At 41.6% G+C, this 21,569-nt stretch overlaps 2 protein-coding genes across 3 annotated transcripts in view; one reads left to right on the top strand and one right to left on the bottom strand.

Annotated features, from left to right (window-relative positions):
- Nucleotides 1-4,666, bottom strand: part of zgc:113276 (uncharacterized protein LOC553748 homolog) — a 33,575-nt gene extending 28,909 nt beyond the window's left edge. For both annotated transcript variants that reach the window (XM_065022675.1, XM_065022677.1), the window contains exons 1-4: nt 4,258-4,666; nt 1,850-2,037; nt 1,145-1,335; nt 509-724 (exon numbers count right to left, since the gene is read on the bottom strand). In XM_065022675.1, coding sequence (XP_064878747.1) covers nt 509-724; nt 1,145-1,335; nt 1,850-2,030 — 588 coding nt within the window. In that variant the 5' untranslated portion in view covers nt 2,031-2,037; nt 4,258-4,666. The remainder of the gene's footprint in view (nt 1-508; nt 725-1,144; nt 1,336-1,849; nt 2,038-4,257) is intronic.
- Nucleotides 4,667-8,148: 3,482 nt separating this feature from the next.
- Nucleotides 8,149-21,569, top strand: part of LOC135573416 (uncharacterized) — a 23,800-nt gene continuing 10,379 nt past the window's right edge. Inside the window, exons 1-5 of the mRNA XM_065022674.1 lie at nt 8,149-8,427; nt 8,893-9,014; nt 10,493-10,589; nt 19,203-19,354; nt 20,056-20,273. Of these exons, the coding sequence (XP_064878746.1) occupies nt 8,416-8,427; nt 8,893-9,014; nt 10,493-10,589; nt 19,203-19,354; nt 20,056-20,273 (601 nt within the window). The 5' untranslated portion in view covers nt 8,149-8,415. The remainder of the gene's footprint in view (nt 8,428-8,892; nt 9,015-10,492; nt 10,590-19,202; nt 19,355-20,055; nt 20,274-21,569) is intronic.

Below are 21,569 nucleotides of genomic sequence, written 5' to 3'. Positions count from 1 at the left end.
GTGTTTGTCTATTGTTGTGACCTAGATGAAGATCAGATCACATTTTATGACCAATTTATGCAGAAATCCGGGTATTTCCAAAGGGTTCACATACCTTTTCTTGCAGCTGTACATAAACCCTACAATAGAGCAAGTATTCACTGTAAAACTCACATTCACTGTCATTAGTAGTCATCAAGTGTATTAGTGCAGGTCTGGAACAAAAGCCTGCAACCCCAGTAGCTCTCCAGCAGGAGGGTTAGTTGACCACTCCCAGGTAAGTCCTACTTGTGTCACACAGAGAAGCATCACTGTTATTGCACAATGTTGTGTAGTGGAGGGACTCACATAGTATGTTTAGTATGGTGAAGGGTTGGGGTCAATTCCATTTCAATTCCAATTGGAAGTTCAGTTTACTTCCTGAATTGACTGAACTGAAATGGGATTCACCCCAATGATGGTATGGTGCCTTTTCACTTCAACTCAACTCAAGCCACGGCCAGCGTGCATCTCCATCTCCATCTCTGACCTGCTGCATGAAGAAGTCCACACTGAGCCTGGTGCCTGGCAGGCTAAAGTACAGGCTCTTCTGTAGGCCTCTGCTGCTGCTCAGTCTCCTCCTGTCCTTCTTGCCCAGACGCATGTCGTTGAAGAAGGCGTTCTCATCCAGAATGAAGGTGTGGTCAGGGAGGCAGTGTAGCTCCGCTGTCCGATCCTTCTCCAGAACAAACTCCTGCAAAGCCCTCTGGGAGGAACCAAGACAAAGGGATTATAGGCTAAAACAAGTACCCTGCCTGAATTGACTGGATTGAAAACTGAAGTGACCTCAACTCGCGTTGTCCAGAAGGAACCATTCATTCAACCCTACAGCAGGGACCATCAACCTTGTTGAGTGTGTGTGTGTCTGTGTGCACCAGGGTGTGTGAGCGAAGGTGAGGGATGTACCTTATTGAGTGGGTCTGTGTGCACCAGGGTGTGTGAGCGAAGGTGAGGGATGTACCTTATTGAGTGGGTCTGTGTGCACCAGGGTGTGTGAGCGAAGGTGAGGGATGTACCTTATTGAGTGGGTCTGTGTGCACCAGGGTGTGTGAGCGAAGGTGAGGGATGTACCTTGTTGAATGGGTCTGTGTGCACCAGGGTGTGTGAGCGAAGGTGAGGGATGTACCTTATTGAGTGGGTCTGTGTGCACCAGGGTGTGTGAGCGAAGGTGAGGGATGTTGAGTGCTCTGAACTGGCTCTCCCACAGCGAGGTCCATGCTCCGTATGAGTCCACCACTCTGAAGGCCAGCGGAGGGCAGGATGAAACTGACTCTGGGTCTGGAGCGGCCTGCTCCTCGGGCTCGGCTGTCTGCTGTCCTGGGAGATATTACACACCTGTCAACCAGACAGCATTGCCAGCAGAATGGTGTGAACTGGAGAGACTAAAATACAGTCTATACAGTCAAATTAAGCCTACACCTTCAACCTCGACTAAAAAGCACTTTCAATGGAGATTTTCTTTTTAGTCTAGAGACTGGATCTGAGCCCGGCTTGGAGTGGCCTGCTCCTCAGCTGGCTGTTGTCATGGGGATGGGGAGAGATTAGAGAACTGTCAAACAGAGAGCACCAACAGCATGCTGTACACTATATGTGTAGGGAGATTAGAGAGGAATGTCTCTCCTAACTGAAATCAAGAAAGGCCAAAATGTGAGGAAAAACATCGGTCTACTTTCTGGGATGTTTTCCTGGACCCAGATCCCGCCGATGTCGAGCCCCTGACTAAAACGCCCTTTTAATAAACATTCACTCTTTAGTCTGGGAACAGGCTTCATCTGGGCCCTTTATGAAAAGCCCACGTAAAAACATTGAACTGCAGTGTAGTTATCCTCACGGGTAGCTCCTCCTCTCTTGCTCTTAGAGCGGCTGGTCTTGGCCCTGCCCTGGCTGAGCTGGATCCCCTGGAGGATGTCTGTGTTGGGGAGAGGTGGGGACAGGGCCTGATCTGGACAGGACAGCAGGGTGGCCAGGGTCAGGGCCTGGGGTCCTCCACCTATTATCAGGACGTCCAACATCACACGGCTGGCATGAGACAAACACCAGCACAGAAAAAAAGTTACAAAATCTAAATCAAAATTTTAAAAAGATTCTAGTCTTGGTAAACTTTTTTATTTTTTAAAATAGGCAAGTCAGTTAAGAACAAATTCTTATTTTCAATGACAGCATAGGAACTATGGGTTAACTGCCTGTTCAGGGGCAGAACGACAGATTTGTACCATGTCAGCTCGGGGGTTTGAACTTGCAAACTTCCAGTTACTAGTCCAACGCTCTAACCACTAGGCTATCCTGCCGCCTACCCTGCCACCTAACAGTGAAATGCTTCCTGACGGTCTTTCCCAACCATACGGAGAAACAGAAAGAGAAATAACACAAAGATAATAACACAAGGAATAAATCCCCAATGAGAAACAATAACTTGGCTGTTTACACAGAGTACCAGAACTGAGTCAATGATAACTTGGCTGTTTACACAGAGTACCAGAACTGAGTCAATGATAACTTGGCTATTTACACAGAGTACCAGAACTGAGTCAATGATAACTTGGCTGTATACACAGAGTACCAGAACTGAGTCAATGATAACTTGGCTGTTTACACAGAGTACCAGTACTGAGTCAATGATATCTTGGCTGTTTACACAGAGTACCAGAACTGAGTCAATGATAACTTGGCTGTTTACACAGAGTACCAGAACTGAGTCAATGATAACTTGGCTGTTTACACAGAGTACCAGTACTGAGTCAATGATAACTTGGCTGTTTACACAGAGTACCAGCACTGAGTCAATGATAACTTGGCTATATAGACAGAGTATCAGTACTGAGTCAATGATAACTTGGCTATATACACAGAGTATCAGTACGAGTCCATGTGCACAGGTACAAGGTAATTGAGGTAGATATGTACATATAGGTAGGGATACAGTGACTAGTCAACAGGATAGATAGCAAACAGTAACAACAGTATACTGTAGGTAGGGGTAACAGGATAGATAATAAACAGTAACAACAGTATACTGTAGGTAGGGGTAACAGGATATATAGTAAACAGTAACAACAGTATACTGTAGGTAGGGGTAACAGGATAGATAATAAACAGTAACAACAGTATACTGTAGGTAGGGGTAACAGGATAGATAATAAACAGTAACAACAGTATACTGTAGGTAGGGGTAACAGGATAGATAATAAACAGTAACAACAGTATACTGTAGGTAGGGGTAACAGGATAGATAATAAACAGTAACAACAGTATACTGTAGGTAGGGGTAACAGGATAGATAATAAACAGTAACAACAGTATACTGTAGGTAGGGGTAACAGGATAGATAATAAACAGTAACAACAGTATACTGTAGGTAGGGGTAACAGGATAGATAATAAACAGTAACAACAGTATACTGTAGGTAGGGGTAACAGGATAGATAATAAACAGTAACAACAGTATACTGTAGGTAGGGGGTAACAGGATAGATAATAAACAGTAACAACAGTATACTGTAGGTAGGGGTAACAGGATAGATAATAAACAGTAACAACAGTATACTGTAGGTAGGGGTAACAGGATAGATAATAAACAGTAACAACAGTATACTGTAGGTAGATAGGTAACAACAGTAACAGGATAGATAATAAACAGTAACAACAGTATACTGTAGGTAGGGGTAACAGGATAGATAGTAAACAGTAACAACAGTATACTGTAGGTAGGGGTAACAGGATAGATAATAAACAGTAACAACAGTATACTGTAGGTAGGGGTAACAGGATAGATAGTAAACAGTAGCAGCAGTGATGAGTCAAAAGAGTTAGTGTGATTTGGTTAACACTTTAACTAACTATTTAGCAGTCTTATGGCTTTGGGAGTAGAGACTGTTCATATAACACACACATATGCAGGTATGCACACACACAACCACACTCACACACACTCACACACACACAATGTCAATCTCTAACTCTCCACTGCAAAGTACTACCCAGCAAAACAGTGAGTGATTTTGAGACCACTAAGCCTTCCAGAAGGATCTCTACCCTACTGGAATGTGTGACAGTTTAAGATTTCATGCCAACACTACAAGCCTACTGTTTCAGATATATTTTCACTTACCATAGGCTAGTTGGTACTTTTTAGGTAGCTAAATGACTAAGACCAAGTAAACACAAAACAGTACCTCGTTGAACTTTCAGTATCTGTCAACTCAGTTTGTCAAACACAAAAACAAAACACAAAACACAGTACCTTATTAATAAGATTCCAGTATCTGTCAATTCAGTTGGTCAAAATACGCAAAGCCTCCAACAGTCACAGTGTGTCAACATAAAACAGTCAACATATACTAAGGCTGAAAACAATGAATACTAAGGCTGAAAACAATGAATACTAAGGCTGAAAACAATGAATACTAAGGCTGAAAACAATGAATACTAAGGCTGAAAACAATGAATACTAAGGCTGAAAACAACATATACTAAGGCTGAAAACAATGAATACTAAGGCTGAAAACAATGAATACTAAGGCTGAAATCAACATATACTAAGGCTGAAAACAATGAATACGAAGGCTGAAATCAATTAAGGCTGAAAACAACTAAAGATGAAAATGGTGGTAGCCAGCCCACAGCTGGTCAGGGCTGTAACCCTATCTACCTCAGGCATCTACAGACACAGTTGAGTGTCATTGGCTACCAGGAGGGCTCTCAAAATAGCCTTGCCGTAAAGAAGGGGGGTGGGGGGGGGGGGGGGGGTGCTCTGAACTCTCTCACACTCTCACAGCTTATTACCACTGTTATCTAAACTGACTTGATACTGTCCACCAATGGTGCTCCCTGAACCTATGACATCATAGGATTGAAAAAAATATAACAGCACTTTAGTCGTTTTTTAGACCACTAGACTTTTTAGACCACTAGAACCAGCAACCTTCTGGCTATTAGTCCTTCGCTCTAACCTCTAGGCGACCTACCAATTGCACTATAGAGACGTCCTATAAATGTGATAAATGTGTAAACACACAACCTGGTCTCAGAGCATTTCATATTATTCTTTACGTAAGTCCGAGACTTTCCATTTAGCATGATATTTTACATTTCGTATGGTATGTATTATTTTGTGGATGTCCAGCACCCATTTTGTATGATATGTTACGCATTACAACTTGTATGACATGTTATGAATTTGCTAAAAGTATAATATGTTACGAATTTGCTAAACGTACAATATGTTACAAATTCCAATTTGTTGTGACTAGTGTTAGCTAGGTGGCTAACGCTAATGTTAGCTAGGCTAGGGGTTAGGGTTAAGGTTAGGGTTCGGGGAAAGGATAGCTAAAGGCATTATGGTTAGGGTTAGGGTAAGGGTTAGCTAGAATGCTAAGCAGTTGAAAAATAGCAAAAAAGTACTTGAAAAGTTCCTTATTGGCTAAAATGCTGAATTTGTCCGTAACTATATTCAAACACGCAACCTTTGGGTTGCTCGACATTCTCGTTATAAAAAACGATCCATCCACCCCGACCGACCACCCTCCTTTTGTTTTTGCCTTAAGTAACCTTCTGTTTTAAGTAACTATACCAAACGTAACATATCATACTAATTTGAGTGTCCCAGATTTAGCTTGACTATGTTACGCCTCATAAGTCCTCAACTGGCAGCTTCATTAAATAGTACCCGTAAAACACCAGTCTCAATGTCAACAGTGAAGAGGCAACTCCGGGATGCTGGCCTTCTAGGCAGAGTTGCAAAGAAAAAGCCATATCTCAGACTGGCCAATAAAAATAAAAGATTAAGTTGGGCAAAGAATACAGACACTGGACAGAGGAACTCTGCCTAGAAGGCCAGCATCCCGGAGTCACCTCTTCACTGTTGACGTTGAGACTAGTGTTTTGCGGGCACCATTTAATTAAGCTGCCAGTTGAGGACTTGTGATGGGTCTGTTTCTCAAACTAGACCCTCTAATGTACTTGTCCTCTTGCTCAGTTGGGGATCGGGGCCTCCTAATCCTCTTTCTATTCTGGTTTGCGCTGTTTTGTGAAGGGAGTAGTACACAGTGTTGTACGAGATCTTCAGTTTCTTGGAAATTTCTCACATTGAATAGCCTTAATTTCTCAGAACAAGAATAGACTGAAGAATTTCAGAGGAAAGTGCTTTGTTTCTGGCCATTTTGAGCCTGTAATCGAACCCACAAATGCTGATGCTCCAGATACTCAACTAGTCTAAAGAAGGACCGTTTTATTGCTTCTTTAATCAGGACAACAGTTTTCAGCTGTGAAAACATAATTGCAAAAGGTTTTCTAATGATCAATAAGCCTTTTAAAATGATAAACTTGGATTAGCTAACACAACGTGCCATTGGAACACAGGAGTGGTGGTTGCTGATAATGGGCCTCTGTAGCCTATGTAGATATTCCATTTTAAAAAATCAGCCGTTTCCACCTACAATAGTAATTTACAACATTAACAATGTCTACACTGTATTTCTGATCAATTTGATGTTATTTTAATGAACAAAACATTTGCTTTTCTTTAAAAAACAAGGACATTTCTAAGTGATCCCAAACTGTTGAACAGTAGTGTAAGTATCTTACACAGACACACACAGACACACACACTGTGAACGGTCAACATGGCCAAGTTAATCTGGGAGAACCTCATATTTTCAGTTGACTTCACAGAGGAAGCTGCGATTGTGATGTGATTTCCTGTCTACAGGGTCATCATCTCAGTTCCCCTCTATGTTCCCCTTTCTAGGCTTTCCCATGGAGGTGAAGGACCATGTCTCTGTATGGTGTTAGTGAGGCAGTGTGTCATTGTGTTTGTATGTGCGCCTGTGTGTTCACTCACCTGTATACATAAACCTTTCATTGTTTAAATCAACATCCCTAATCTTCACTTCTGTACTTAAATTCAGCCACCACCTGTACCTTCAATGATCTAGAACTTCAAATGCTTCTGCTTTTTTAAAATCCCACTTCTGGAAATAACAACAATTGCACTCTACTTTCAAACAGTCACCACCTAGTTACTAAAGGGATGCATTTCAATGTATAAACAACTCTAATCGAGCATCGTGTCAAAAGATGTTTTGAGGAAGCTCGATCAAACAAAAACATGTGGTCTTTCATGGGTTCACTTCAACAGCCATCTCTATTGTGATGTACAGTTGAAGTCTGAAGTTTACCTACAGTAACGTTCTTCGAAATGAGCGGACCAAGGCGCAGCGTGGATTGAGTTCCACATCTTTTTAATACAAAGTGAAACTAGAAACAAAAACAACAAAACTACAACGAATGTGCAGCCGTAGTGGCCAAACACACTAACACAAACAATATCCCACAACCCAGGTGGGAAAAATGGAGAACTTAAGTATGATCGCCAATTAGAGACAACGATAATCAGCTGCCTCTACTTGGGAACCATACCAAGCTCACCAACATAGAAATAGGAAAAACTAGAACACCTTCTGACCCACTGGAATTGTGATACAGTGAATTATAAGTTAAATAATCTGTATGTTAACAATTGTTGGAAAAATTACTTGTTATGCAAAAAGTAGATGTCCTAACCTGATTTGCCAAAACTATAATTTATTAACAAGAAATGTGTGGAGTGGTTGAAAAACGAGTTTTATTGACTCCAATTTAAGTGTATGTAAACTTCCGACTTCAATTGTATGTAGTGAGTCATTTCTTCCTGTTGCAACAGAGAGCTAGCCTGCTTCCAGGTCTGTGTGTGCTGTCTTGCCAAACAATGACCATATGAGTTGGGCCTGACGGCACACTGTGATCAGGGACCAGGCTAACAAGGAGCTACCGAAGCCACAGATCTGTGTGTGGTGATGACGTTGATGCCATGTCATACCTGGAAAGCCAACATTTTCAACACAGGCAGGAGTTTAATGAGTGGATAGCTAGTACACAAGCAGACTGTGAATTGTCCATTTAACACTCAAACAGCTGTGTTCTTGTAATCTATTGTTTTTCCATTTTACAACTCATGACCAGTTCCTCGTTCTGCAGAAGATCCTCTTTTGGCAAAATAATAGTCCCTCTTGTGTGTGTGTACCTACTTCCTCTCTGGCTGCTCGGTTCACATGATGCAGAAGTGCCTGGTCAACCCTCCTATACAAAGCTATTTAAGTCAGGACTTGTGGCACTGCCCACACACTACCAGTGAGGAGACTGCTAACACTCACTACCAGTCAGAAGACTGCCTACACACTACCAGTAGGGAGACTGCGTACATACTACAAGTTAGGAGACTGCCTACATACTACCAGTGGGGAGACTGCCTACATACTACCAGTAGGGAGACTGCCTACATACTACCAGTGGGGAGACTGCCTACATACTACCAGTAGGAAGACTGCCTACATACTACCAGTGGGGAGACCTAGAGAAGGATATGGATATCACAGTAAGTGATATGACTGCATCACTTCCCTTCCAGTTTAGGTTGTAGTTTTCTATTTGAATTGTAACAATGTAGGGTAGGGTAGTAGAAAATTGAGGGATCAGGGATATGCTCTTTGGTCTTTTCAGGGTAGCCTAGTGGGGCGGCATTGGACTAGTAACCTAGTAGGGTAGCCTAGTAACCGCATTGGACTAGTAACCGAAAGGTTGCAAGTTCAAATCCCCGAGCTGACAAGTTCAAATCCCTGAGCTGACAAGGTACAAAATCTGTCGTTCTGCCCCTGAACAGGCAGTTAACACACTGTTCCTAGGCAGTCATTGAAAATAAGATTTTGTTCTTAACTGACTTGCCTAGTTAAATAAAGGTAAAAGAAAGAAATACAGTAGTAGTCGTCACGTGGAAGCTAAGGCTTTGTTTTCAACCATGTATGGTAATGTGAGTTGCTATGATTTCCATTCCGGTCCATAGGATTCACCTGTGAAGGGAGGTATCTCTATACTTCACACAGAGGAGGATGGGAAACACCACTATGAAGTGGAGAAGATCCTCAAGTTCAAGAAAGGAGGACAAGGAGGAGGAGCCTTCGCCAGGTAACCTCTGATAACCTCTGTTTATCTGTGAAGAATTTGAATATACTGTAGGTTGAAACCTTTTAAGGATAGAGGAGTTGAGACATTTTAGAGGGAAACAAGAGGGACTTCCCATAGTAAAACTCCTTTATGATGTAAGGAAATAGTTTTTGATCTAATGTCAGGGGTGAGGTCACAGAGTTATTTAATTTGGTAATTCCACCCCTGAATGTCATAAAAAGCTGTATTGTTTTTCTCCAGGTCTGTGTAGATTGAACCATGGGGTCTGTGTAGATTAAACCATGGGGTCTGTGTAGATTAAACCACGGGGTCTGTGTAGATTAAACCATGGGGTCTGTGTAGATTAAACCACGGGGTCTGTGTAGATTGAACCATGGGGTCTGTGTAGATTAAACCATGGGGTCTAGATTAAACCACGGGGTGTAGATTAAACCACGGGGTCTGTGTAGATTGAACCATGGGGTCTGTGTAGATTAAACCATGGGGTCTGTGTAGATTAAACCACGGGGTCTGTGTAGATTAAACCACGGGGTCTGTGTAGATTAAACCACGGGGTCTGTGTAGATTAAACCACGGGGTCTGTGTAGATTAAACCATGGGGTCTGTGTAGATTAAACCACGGGGTCTGTGTAGATTAAACCATGGGGTCTGTGTAGATTAAACCATGGGGTCTGTGTAGATTGAACCATGGGGTCTGTGTAGATTAAACCATGGGGTCTGTGAAGATTAAACCACGGGGTCTGTGTAGATTAAACCATGGGGTCTGTGTAGATTAAACCACGGGGTCTGTGTAGATTAAACCACGGGGTCTGTGTAGATTAAACCATGGGGTCTGTGTAGATTAAACCATGGGGTCTGTGTAGATTAAACCACGGGGTCTGTGTAGATTAAACCACGGGGTCTGTGTAGATTAAACCACGGGGTCTGTGTAGATTAAACCACGGGGTCTGTGTAGATTAAACCACGGGGTCTGTGTAGATTGAACCACGGGGTCTGTGTAGATTGAACCACGGGGTCTGTGTAGATTAAACCACGGGGTCTGTGTAGATTAAACCACGGGGTCTGTGTAGATTAAACCACGGGGTCTGTATAGATTAAACCACGGGGTCTGTATAGATTAAACCACGGGGTCTGTGTAGATTAAACCACGGGGTCTGTGCAGGGCCATATTAAGAAATCATAGGCCCCAGGGCTTTTTTTTTTTTAGAGATCCCCTTTTTAAAAATCTGCCTTTTTAAAAATGCATATCATGCAAATCTACATAATTTACATGCCAGAAGACATTAGCTGAATCTTTTTAAGAGTTGCCCACGTGGGCCCTCTACCTCCTCTCCTTCCCCCATCTGATGATTAGCAGAGCGGCAGCAGGCAGTTTACACTCATTGAGAGTCCTCCTGTGGTTGGCAGTTGCAATGAAAAAACATAATAAATATATACAAATATATATAAAACAGGTATGTGGTGTTGTTGTTCCTCAGTGAAGGAGACAAGCTCCTGACCATCAATGGAGTGGACCTACAGGATCTATCCCCAGAGACCTTCGCCAAGATTCTGACGGAAGGAAACCCCATGTTGGTGAGTGATAAAGTTCTTATATCACTCCACTCTCTTCATGGGTTGCATGTTTCATCACAATATTGTTTTGAACTAATACCCAACTGAGCATTCTACTAAAATGTATTGTCAATGAGCACTGATTGAGATTTCATAAAAAGTTAGAAATACAATGCCATTCAAAAGGATGCAAATAATTAGTAGCAAAACCTTTTGTCCTCGTTTTGATATCGCCAGATTGACTTTAGATGCAGTATAACGTTAGCTAAAATTGAGGTAGCTGCCGTTAGCATTGCTAGCTATTTTTGACGAACTTTGCTAGCTAATGACAACATTGCCATCTGTCTAAAGTAAATTTGACGACATGATAATGCTGGAAAAGTTGTTTCTAACTAAAAATTTGACTCGTTTAGCAATGTCATCTTATTTCCAGGCACTATAGTGTAATTTAGCCTAAACAGGCGTACCCTCCGTCCAGAATGACTGGGCTTATCACGACTTTAGGGCACCACTATTACGCTGCCCGTCAGGGTTGCCAGGTCTGGCGGAAATTGATTACTCAAAACCCACCCACAAGGCCTAAACACTAACAATTGTTAGTTTTTTTCGCAGCAAGAAAGGAGTTGGCACAATTAGCCAATAAACAATTTTTTCAATAACGTTATCGAGTGAATTTCGACTTAACTTCTAAAGACTTAAGAAACAAAATTCTGTTTTCCATCAAAATACTAATTATTGTGAACTAATATGACTAGCTAAGGAATTTGAATATCAAATCAAACTTTATTTGTTACATGCGCCGAGTACAACAATTGTAGACCTTACCCTGAAATTATTACTTTACAAGCCCTTAACAAATAGTGCAGTTCAAGAAGATTTAAGAAAATATTGACCAAATAAACTAAAGTAGAAAAAATAATAAAAAGTAACACAATAACAATAACGAGGCTATATACAGGGGGTACTGAGTCAGTGTGTGGTGTACAGGTTAGTTGAGGTAATCTGTACATGTAGGTAGGGTTGAAGTGACTATGCATAGATAATAAACAGGTTAGTTGAGTCAGGTAGGGTTGTGACTATGTAGATAATAAACAGGTTAGTTGAGGTAATCTGTACATGACTATGCATAGATAATAAACAGGTTAGTTGAGGTAATCTGTACATGTAGGTAGGGTTGAAGTGACTATGCATAGATAATAAACAGGTTAGTTGAGGTAATCTGTACATGTAGGTAGGGTTGAAGTGACTATACATAGATAATAAACAGTGAGTAGCAGCAGTTTACAAAATCAAATGAAATCTAATTTTATTTGTCACATGCGCCGAATACAACAAGTGTAGACTTTACCGTGAAATGCTGACTTACAAGCCCTTAACCAGTGCAGTTCAAGAAGAAGAAAATATCTCAGCCGTCTTATTGCTTGGGGGTGGAAGCTGTTGAGGAGCCTTTTGGTCCTAGACTTGGCGCTCTGGTACTGCTTGCTGTGCGGTAGCAGAGAAAACAGTCTATAACTTGGGTGACTGGAGTCTCCTACAATTTTATGGGCTTTCCTCTGACACTGCCTGGTATATAGGTCCTGGATGGCAGGAAGCTTGGCCCCAGTGACGTATTGGGCCATACGCACTACCTCTGTATTTGATTACATTTTTTATTTAACCAGGTAGGCCAGTTGAGAACTGCGACCTGGCCAAGATAAAACAAAGCAGTGCGACAAAAACAACACAGTTACACAGGGGATAAACAAACGTACAGTCAATAACCCAATAGAAAAATCTGTGTGCACGGTGTGCAAATGAAGTAAGGAGGTAAGGCAATAAATAGGCGAAGTAATTACAATTTAGCAACTTACACTGGAGTGATATGTGCAAGTAGAAACACTGGTGTGCAAAAGAGCAGAAAAACAAATATGGGGATGAGGTAGGTAGTTGGTTGGCTGGGCTATTTACAGATGGGCTGCAGCGATCGGTAAGCTGCTCTGACAGCTGACACTTAAAGTTAGTGAGGAAGATATGTCTCCAACTTCAGTGATTTTATATTTTATTTATTTTTTATTAGTTCCAGTCACTGGCAGCAGAGAACTGGAAGGAAAGGTGGCCAAAAGAGGTGTTGGCTTTGGGGATGGCCAGTGAAATATACCTGCTGGAGCACATGTGACGGTTGGGTGTTGCTATGGTGACCAGTGAGTTGAGACAAGGCGGAGCTTTACCTAGCAAAGATTTATAGATGACCTGGAGCCAGTGGGTTTGGCGACGAATATGTAGCGAGGACCAGCCAACGAGATCATACAAATCGCAGGGGTGGGTAGTATATGGGGCTTTGGTGACAAAACGGATGGCACTGTGATAGACTGCATCCAATTTGCTGAGTAGAGTTGGAGGCTATTTTGTAAATGACATCGCTGAAGTCAAGGATCGGTAGGATAGTCAGTTTTACGAGAGTATGTTTGGCAGCATGAGTGAAGGGAGGCTTTGTTGCGAAATAGGAAGCCAAATCTATATTTAAGTTTGGATTGAAGATTCTTAATGTGAGTCTGGAAAGAGCATTTACAGTCGAGCCAGACAATGAGATGCTCTTGAAGGTGCTGAACTTTTTAAGGATCTGGGGACCCAAATCTTTTCAGTCTCCTGAGGGGGAAAAGGTTTTGTCGTGCCCTCTTCATGACTGTCTTGGTGTGTTTGGACCATGATAGTTCGTTGGTGATATGGGCACCAAGGAACTTGAACTCTTGACCCTCTCCACTACAGCCCCGTCAATGTTAATGGGGGCCTGTTCGGCCCTCCTTTTCCTGTAGTCCTATGGTGGTCTGCTTGAAACATGTAGGTATGACAGACTCGGTCAGGGAGAGGTTGAAAATATCAGTGAAGACACTTGCCAGTTGGTCCATGCATGCTTTGAGTACACATCCTGGTAATCCGTCTGTCCCACGGCTTTGTGAATGTTGACCTGTTTAAAGGTCTTGCTCACATCGGCTACTGAGAGCGTTATCACACAGTCATCCAGAACAGCTGGTGCTCTCATGCCTACTTCAGTGTTGCTTACCTCGAAGCGAGCATAAAAGGCATTTAGCTCGGCTGGTAGGCTTGCGTCACTGGGCAGCCCGTGTCTGGGTTTCCCTTTGTAGTCCGTAATAGTTTTCAAGCCCTGCCACATCCGACAAGCCATATGAAAAGGAATCTGGTTGATATCCCTTTAAATGGAGACAAGGCATCCAATGGAACAGAGAGCTTTCAGGAAAAACAGCACTTCCTTGTTGGATTTTCCTCAGGTTTTTGCCTTTAATATCAGTTCTATTATACTCACAGACAATATTTTGACAGTTTTGGAAACTTTAGAGTGTTTTCTATCCTAATCTGACAATTATATGCATATTCTAGTTTCTGGGCCTGAGAAATAGGCAGTTTCAAATGGGTACGTTTTTTTTTTTTTTGCCAAAAACGAAAATACTGCCCCCTACACTCAAGATGTTAATCCTGTATTGATGCTTTGCTAGTTTGATGGTTCGTCTGAGGGCATAGTGGAATTTCTTATAAGCGTCCAGATTAGTGTCCCGCTCCTTGAAAGCGGCAGCTTTAGCTCGATGCGGATGTTACCTGTAATCCATGGCTTCTGGTTGGGGTATGTACATACAGTCACTGTGGGGACGACGTCGTCGATACACTTATTGATGAAGCCGATGACTGAGGTGGTGTACTCCTCAACGCCAATGGATGAATCCTGGAACATATTCCAGTCTGTGCTAGCAAAACAGTCCTGTAGCGTAGCATCCGCGTCATCTGACCACTTCCATATTGAGCAAGTCACCGGTACTTCCTGCTTTAGTTTTTGTTTGTAAAGCAGGAATCAGGAGGATAGAATTATGGTCAGATTTGCCAAATGGAGGGCGGCGGAGAGCTTTGTATGCATCTCTGTGTGGAGTAAAGTTTGGCTTTTGTTTTTATTTTATTTATTTTATTCCCCCCTCTGGTTGCACATTTGACATGCTGGTAAAAATGTGGTACAACTGATTTAAGCTTGCCTGCATTAAAGTCCCCGGCCACTAGGAGCACTGCTTCTGGATGAGCATTTCCTTGTTTGTTTATGGCCTTATCGAGTTGGTTGAGTGCGGTCTTAGTGCCAGCATTGGTCTGTGGTGATAAATAGATGGCTATGAATAATATAGATAGTGTGGTCTACAGCTTATCATAAGGTACTCTACCTCAGGCGAGCAATACCTCGAGACTTCTTTAATATTTTAGACATCCCCGTTATTGACAAAAAGACACACACCCCCACCCCTTCTCTTACCAGACGTAGCTTCTTCTCTGTTCTGCCAGTGCATGGAAAATCCCGCCAGCTCTATATTGTCTGTGTCTTCGTTCAGTCACGACTCGGTGAAACATAAGATATTACAGTTTTTAATGTCCCGTTGGTAGGATAAACGTAATCGTAGGTCATTAATTTTATTTTCCAATGATTGCATGCTAGCCAGTAGAACAGATGACAGTGGGAGTTTACTCGCTCGGTCTACGGATTCTCAGCACCTTCTTTTCCTCCATCGTTTCTTTACGCAAATAACGGGGATTTGGGCCTGTTCCCGGGAAAGCAGTATATCCGTCTCGTCGGACTCGTTAAAGGAAAGAGCTTCTTCCAGTTCGTGGTGAGTAATCGCTGTTCTGATGTCCAGAAGTTATTTTTGGTCATAAGAGATGGTAGCAGCAACATTATGTACAAAATAAGTTAAAAAAACAAGTTACAAACAGCGCAAAAAAACGAACAAAATAGCTCACTTGATTAGGAGCATGTAAAACGTTCATCCTCTTCGGTGCCATCTTATATTTTGTGAGAGAAAAGATCATTTGCCCTTATTATACTTAAAAAATGAATGTAGGGCTATTTTCTGGAAAATGTGCCAGATGTTAAGACTACAAACCATTATAAATGGCCTATTTGCGAGATTGACTTGTCATTTCAATCAGTGTAGGCTAGGCCTACTGACTAAAATCCAGGTTTATGATTGTAATTCAACTTTGCCATGGTTTGGTTAGCTGGAGGCAGGTAGCTTATAGCCCCTGGTAGGCCTAGATCTCATTTCAGATAGCCTAGGCAAGATGTAACATCAACGATTTAGCAGCTTGCTTAGTTCGAATTGACAGACTAATTCATTCAACATGAATATCGAGGCGATTTCAAGGTAATAAGTGCTTCAGTTGCCGAATAGGCTACTGAGGATGGGGTCGTAATTTCAATCACTGAACCAAATGTGAACAATAGACCTATGCTTGTCAACAACAGCCAGTGTTTTTATTTATTTACCTGTAGTCTAATCTGACTGACTTACTTTCAATATAATCAATTCCAACAAACAGCTGATTGGCAATTGAGTTAGAACTGTGACCATGATCACAATTGATAACATCCAACTTCATTAACTAAACTTGGCCATTCATAATTGTATAATAACATAAGGCTACAACAACAATAAACTTGAAGTTATAATAAAATAAATAAATAAAAAGTTATAATATAGCCTATTTATTAAATCCAGTGGTGTAAAGTACTTAAGTAAAATACTTAAGTATTACTTCGTTTTTTAGGGTATCTGTACTTTACTATTTATATTTTTGACAACTTTTACTAAAAACAAAGTAGGTACTTTTACACCATATATTTTCCCTGACAAAAGTACTCTTTACATTTTGAATGCTTTAAGGACAGAAAGTGTCTAATTCACGCATTTATCAAGAGAACATCCCTAATGCCTCTGATCTGGCAGACTCACTAAACACACGTGCTTTGTTTCTAAATGATGTCTGAATGTTGGAAGATAACCCCTGGTCATCCCTAATGCCTCTGATCTGACAGACTCACTAAACACACGTGCTTTGTTTCTAAATGATGTCTGAATGTTGGAGATAACCCCTGGTCATCCCTAATGCCTCTGATCTGGCAGACTCACTAAACACACGTGCTTTGTTTCTAAATGATGTCTGAATGTTGGAGACATAACCCCTGGTCATCCCTAATGCCTCTGATCTGGCAGACTCACTAAACACACGTGCTTTGTTTCTAAATGATGTCTGAATGTTGGACATAACCCCTGGCTATCCATAAATGTAAAAAACTAATTGATTTGCAATGACTCCAGTCACGTTGTCATTTCAACGTATTTATTGTATAAAATGGTAGGCTACAGTAGCCTACATAGGCATAGAAATCAATATGCTAATTGATGGCCAACAGATGCAAATGTTATATTCTCGACATTTAATGTAATATTTTCATTGTGAACTTTTCCCCATAACAGAAGCAGACGAGGGAGTTCCAGAACTTCAATTTCAAATTTCCACCCTTCGCTTCATACAGTATGGTTTTCTATATGCAAAGTCGTCATTAGAATGCAGTTTAAACCACCTCTGAGCGAATGTATCAAAAGGAACATAAAGTCGCTTTCCTGTGCTTTGTCGCCTTATTTTTTTGTGCATCAGTTCTAGCGTGTTAATGTTTTTTTTTTCATGGAAATTACTGTAGGTGTCTCCATGATGACACTAAATAGCCTACCTACAACTGGGGGGGGGGGGAGTGTCACGACGTGCGCGCGTGCTGCTCCGGCTCCTTTCATTCACGTGACATGGCTGTCCGCTTGCAGCGCTCGGGCTCAACACACTTCTAGGCCTCAGGCGCTCCCCCACCGCTCACTCACTCAGTTTCAATGTTAATTAGGGGCTTTTTTTGGGCATAGGATATGTATTGTTGACATTTCTAAAACAAGTGAAGTAGATAATAAACAATACAAATGAACAGTAAACATTACACTCACAGAAGTTACAAAAGAATAAAGACATTTCAAATGTCATATTATGTCTATATACAGTGATGTAAGGATGTGCAAATAGTTCAAATAGTCTCTCTCATTCACTCACTCAGCAACAGGTTGCCTCACTGCCTGAAAGTCAGAAGCAGCAGGTCACAGTGAAATATATATTTTTAAGACATTTAAAAGTAGCCCAAAAACCTGCAACCAATACATTTTACCCATGACATCGTTTTCATTGTAGCCCAATTTAGAAGGAAAACGCTGCTGGTAGAGGGCGGCTTGATCATTTTCATAACAATGGTATGACTGAGGTGCAACCTATGAATAAGATATTTACCAGAAGTGACCAACATTGATTGCTGTTTTGAGTCACCGTTTGAACCCATGAATCTGAATATTAGTCAGAGAGAGAGAGAGAGCAACAGGGGAATTTTGTCAGACCTGGGCCCTGACAGTAAATCTCAATAAGACAAAAAATAATGGTGTTCCAAAAAAGTTCCAGTTGCCAGGTCAACAAATACAAATTCCATCTAGACACTGTTGCCCTAGAACACACAAAAAACTATACATACCCTGGCCTAAACATCGGGACCACAGGTCACTTCCACAAAGCTGTGAACGATCTGAGAGACAAGGCGAGGAACATGTGCCATCAAAAGGAACATAAAATTCGGCATACCAATTAGGTTCTGGCTAAAAATACTTGAATCAGTTATAGAACCCATTACCTTGAGGTCCGCTCACCAACCAAGAATTCATAAAATGGGACAAGCACCAAATTGAGACTCTGCATGCTTAATTCTGCAAAACTATCCTCAGTGTACAACATAAAACACCAAATAATGCCTGCAGAGCAGAATTTGGCTGATACCCGCTAATGATCAAAATTCTGATAAAAGCAATGAAAAGGATACAAAGCAAACCACTACAGAGAGAAGAGTCCCCTAAGCAAGCTGGACCTGGGGCTCTGTTCACAAACACAAACACACCCCACAGAGCCCAGGACAGCAACACAATTAGACCCAACCAAATCATCAGAAAACAAAAAGATAATTACTTGACACATTGGAAAGAATTAACAAAAAAACAGGGCAAACTAGAATGCTATTTGGCCCAAAACGGAGAGTACACAGTGGCAGAATACCTGAACACTGACTGACCCAAACTTAAGGAAATCTTTGTACAGACTCTGTTAACATAGCCTTGCTATTGAGAAAGGCCGCCGTAGGCAGACCTGGCTCTCGAGAAGACAGGCTATGTGCTCACTGCCCACAAAATGAGGTGAAAACTGAGCTGCACTTCCTAACCTCTTGCCTAATGTATGACCATATTAGAGACACATATTTCCCTCAGATTGTACAGAACCATAAAGATTTTTTAAATCAAATCCAATTTTGATAAACTCTCATATCTACTGGGTGAAATACCACAGTGTGACAGCAGCAAGATGTGTGACCTATTGCCACAAGAAAAGGTCAACCAGTGAAGAACAAACAGCATTGTAAATACAACCCATATTTATCTTGATTTAATTTCCCTTTTGTACTATAACTATTTGCATAACATTACAACACTGTATATAGACATGACTTTTGAAATGTCTGTAACCTTTTGGAACTATTGTGAGTGTGATAATTTTTTATTGTTTATTTTAATTGTATCTTTCACTTGCTTTGGCAATGTAAACATATGTTTCCCATGTTAATGAAGTCCCTTACATTGACAGCAGTGATGTCGTTGTTTATGGTGCACAGGTTTCTTTACCTCTCCAGGTAGGAAGAGGAAGGACATCAGTGTTGTTATTCAGATAGCCATGTCTGTTATCTTCCCATCTCTCTAGACTGTCCACCAAGCCAGCAGGGCTCCTCCACCAGAGAGATGCCCAGAGGAGGGGGCTGAGGCCAGGGCTCTCCACCCGGTCTCCAAGGAGAGCACCATACTCAGCTTCAGCCTGGAGATGAGACGAGAGGATGACCTGGACGACCTGGAGAGGTGGGCTGAATCAATCAACCAGTCACTCAATCACTCAGTCAGTCAGTCAATCAGTCAGTCAGTCAATCAGCCATTAACTGTTTTCGTACATTGTCCCCACATTTTAGGGGACCAAAAGTATTGGGACAAATGTACTTAACTTTTTACTACTTTAATACATATTGAAGTATTTGGTCCCATATTCCTGCACGTAATGATTTACATGAAGCTTGTGACTCTACAAACTTGTTGGATGCATTTGCTGTTTGTTTTGGTTGTTTTTTTAGATCATTTTGTGCCCAATAGAAATGAATAGTAAATAATACATCAGCTGTATTAAAGCTGACAGTCTGCAATTAAACAGTCATTGTATCAAACTCCCCAAAAAAATATGTCACACTCCAATATTTTTAGAGCTCACTGTATTTTCCTGGAACGTGTGTTGACACACATATTATATTTAGTGTAGAATGTATTTGGATGTTTCCCAAACCCCGAGCACGTTTAGGTTTCTGCCGTAGCATAACACAGCTGATTCGAATACCCAACTCATCGTCAAGCTTTGATTATTTGAATCAGCTGTGTAGTGCTGGTGTAAAAACCAAAGCGTTCACCCAGGGGGCCCCGGGACCGAGTATGGGGAAACCCTGTTTTAATGGACCACTGGCCTCACACGAATCTCCATATAAATGTATAACGTCATGTATCGTCCCTGAACAAAGTGACTCCTGTCGCCCCATGGAAGACCTCACAGAAGAGGATGTCAACAAAGCCGATGGTGAGGTTGACGATCTGTTCCTGGTTGCCATGACGAACACCAGAATCTCTGTGGTGAGGGGGCGTGGCTGCGGTGACGGGAGCTCTTGTCACAACTGTGGCAAGTCGGATTGTAACTTCAACGAGGTTGTCATGGTCGCAGAGTCCAGCAAAGTCACCCTGGGTAAGTTTGAATGATATGTATTTGTAAGCAGTGGGGGCAGTTCCCAGCACACTTGTATTTTTGACTTGCTTTTAATTGATAGGACAGTGAGTAGAGGGGACAGGAAAGACAGGAGAAGATTGTGTTCAATAGATAGTGGGATGGTTTGGTACCCAGGCAGACACGATACATGAGCACTGGGGAGTGGGAGCATATAACCACACGCTAGACCACAGCAGGCCACCCTTCATCTAACCAGGGTGTACCCTGGGTATGTTCTGGTGCTGACTTCAAAAGATTCAACGTGTCTGGTTGGTAAGTAGGCTGTTCCTTTTATTAACAGTATCGGTACTGCCAACCGAGCAGTGCTTCTGGAGCATTTTATTCTACTGTTGTAACTGGTTTTTGCCTGGCATTTAAGAAGACATTGTATGGTGACAACAGATACTTTCTGGAACTACTTACTCAACTCTACCTGGTTCCAAATCGCGAGCAATAGCGGTGCTTGTAGAAACAATCATAGTTACATTTTTATATTTTATTACAGTATAATTACAATTTATTTAACTCTAACTGGTTCCAAATCGTGGCTAGTGGTGCTTATAGAAGCTATATTTTATTTTCATATTTATTACTGTGAATGAAGCATTTAATCACATAATTTCGGAGTAAATACAGGTTATTTTGTGTAATGTGAAATACACTTCCCTCATTACTGGCTCCCATGACCTTTCCGACAGAGAAGTGAAACCCTGGTCATGAATACCATATCACAATCACCATGTCCACGTATATATAAACTAGACTGGATGCCTTCTACATCTCCTCCACGTATATATAAACTAGACTGGATCCCTTCTACATCTCCTCCACGTATTTATAAACTAGACTGGATCCCTTCCACATCTCCTCCACATAGTTATAAACTAGACTGGATCCCTTCTACATCTCCTCCACATAGTTATAAACTAGACTGGATCCCTTCTACATCTCCTCCACATAGTTATAAACTAGACTGGATCCCTTCTACATCTCCTCCACATAGTTATAAACTAGACTGGATCCCTTCTACATCTCCTCCACATAGTTATAAACTAGACTGGATCCCTTCTACATCTCCTCCACATAGTTATAAACTAGACTGGATCCCTTCTACATCTCCTCCACGTATATATAAACTAGACTGGATCCCTTCTACATCTCCTCCACGTATTTATAAACTAGACTGGATCCCTTCCACATCTCCTCCACATAGTTATAAACTAGACTGGATCCCTTCTACATCTCCTCCACATAGTTATAAACTAGACTGGATCC

Source organism: Oncorhynchus nerka, linkage group LG2 (assembly GCF_034236695.1).
Source record: "Oncorhynchus nerka isolate Pitt River linkage group LG2, Oner_Uvic_2.0, whole genome shotgun sequence".
In the NCBI taxonomy this organism is placed as follows: domain Eukaryota; kingdom Metazoa; phylum Chordata; class Actinopteri; order Salmoniformes; family Salmonidae; genus Oncorhynchus; species Oncorhynchus nerka.
Note: the sequence above shows the minus strand (reverse complement) of the source record. Positions and strands in the feature narration are given on the sequence as shown.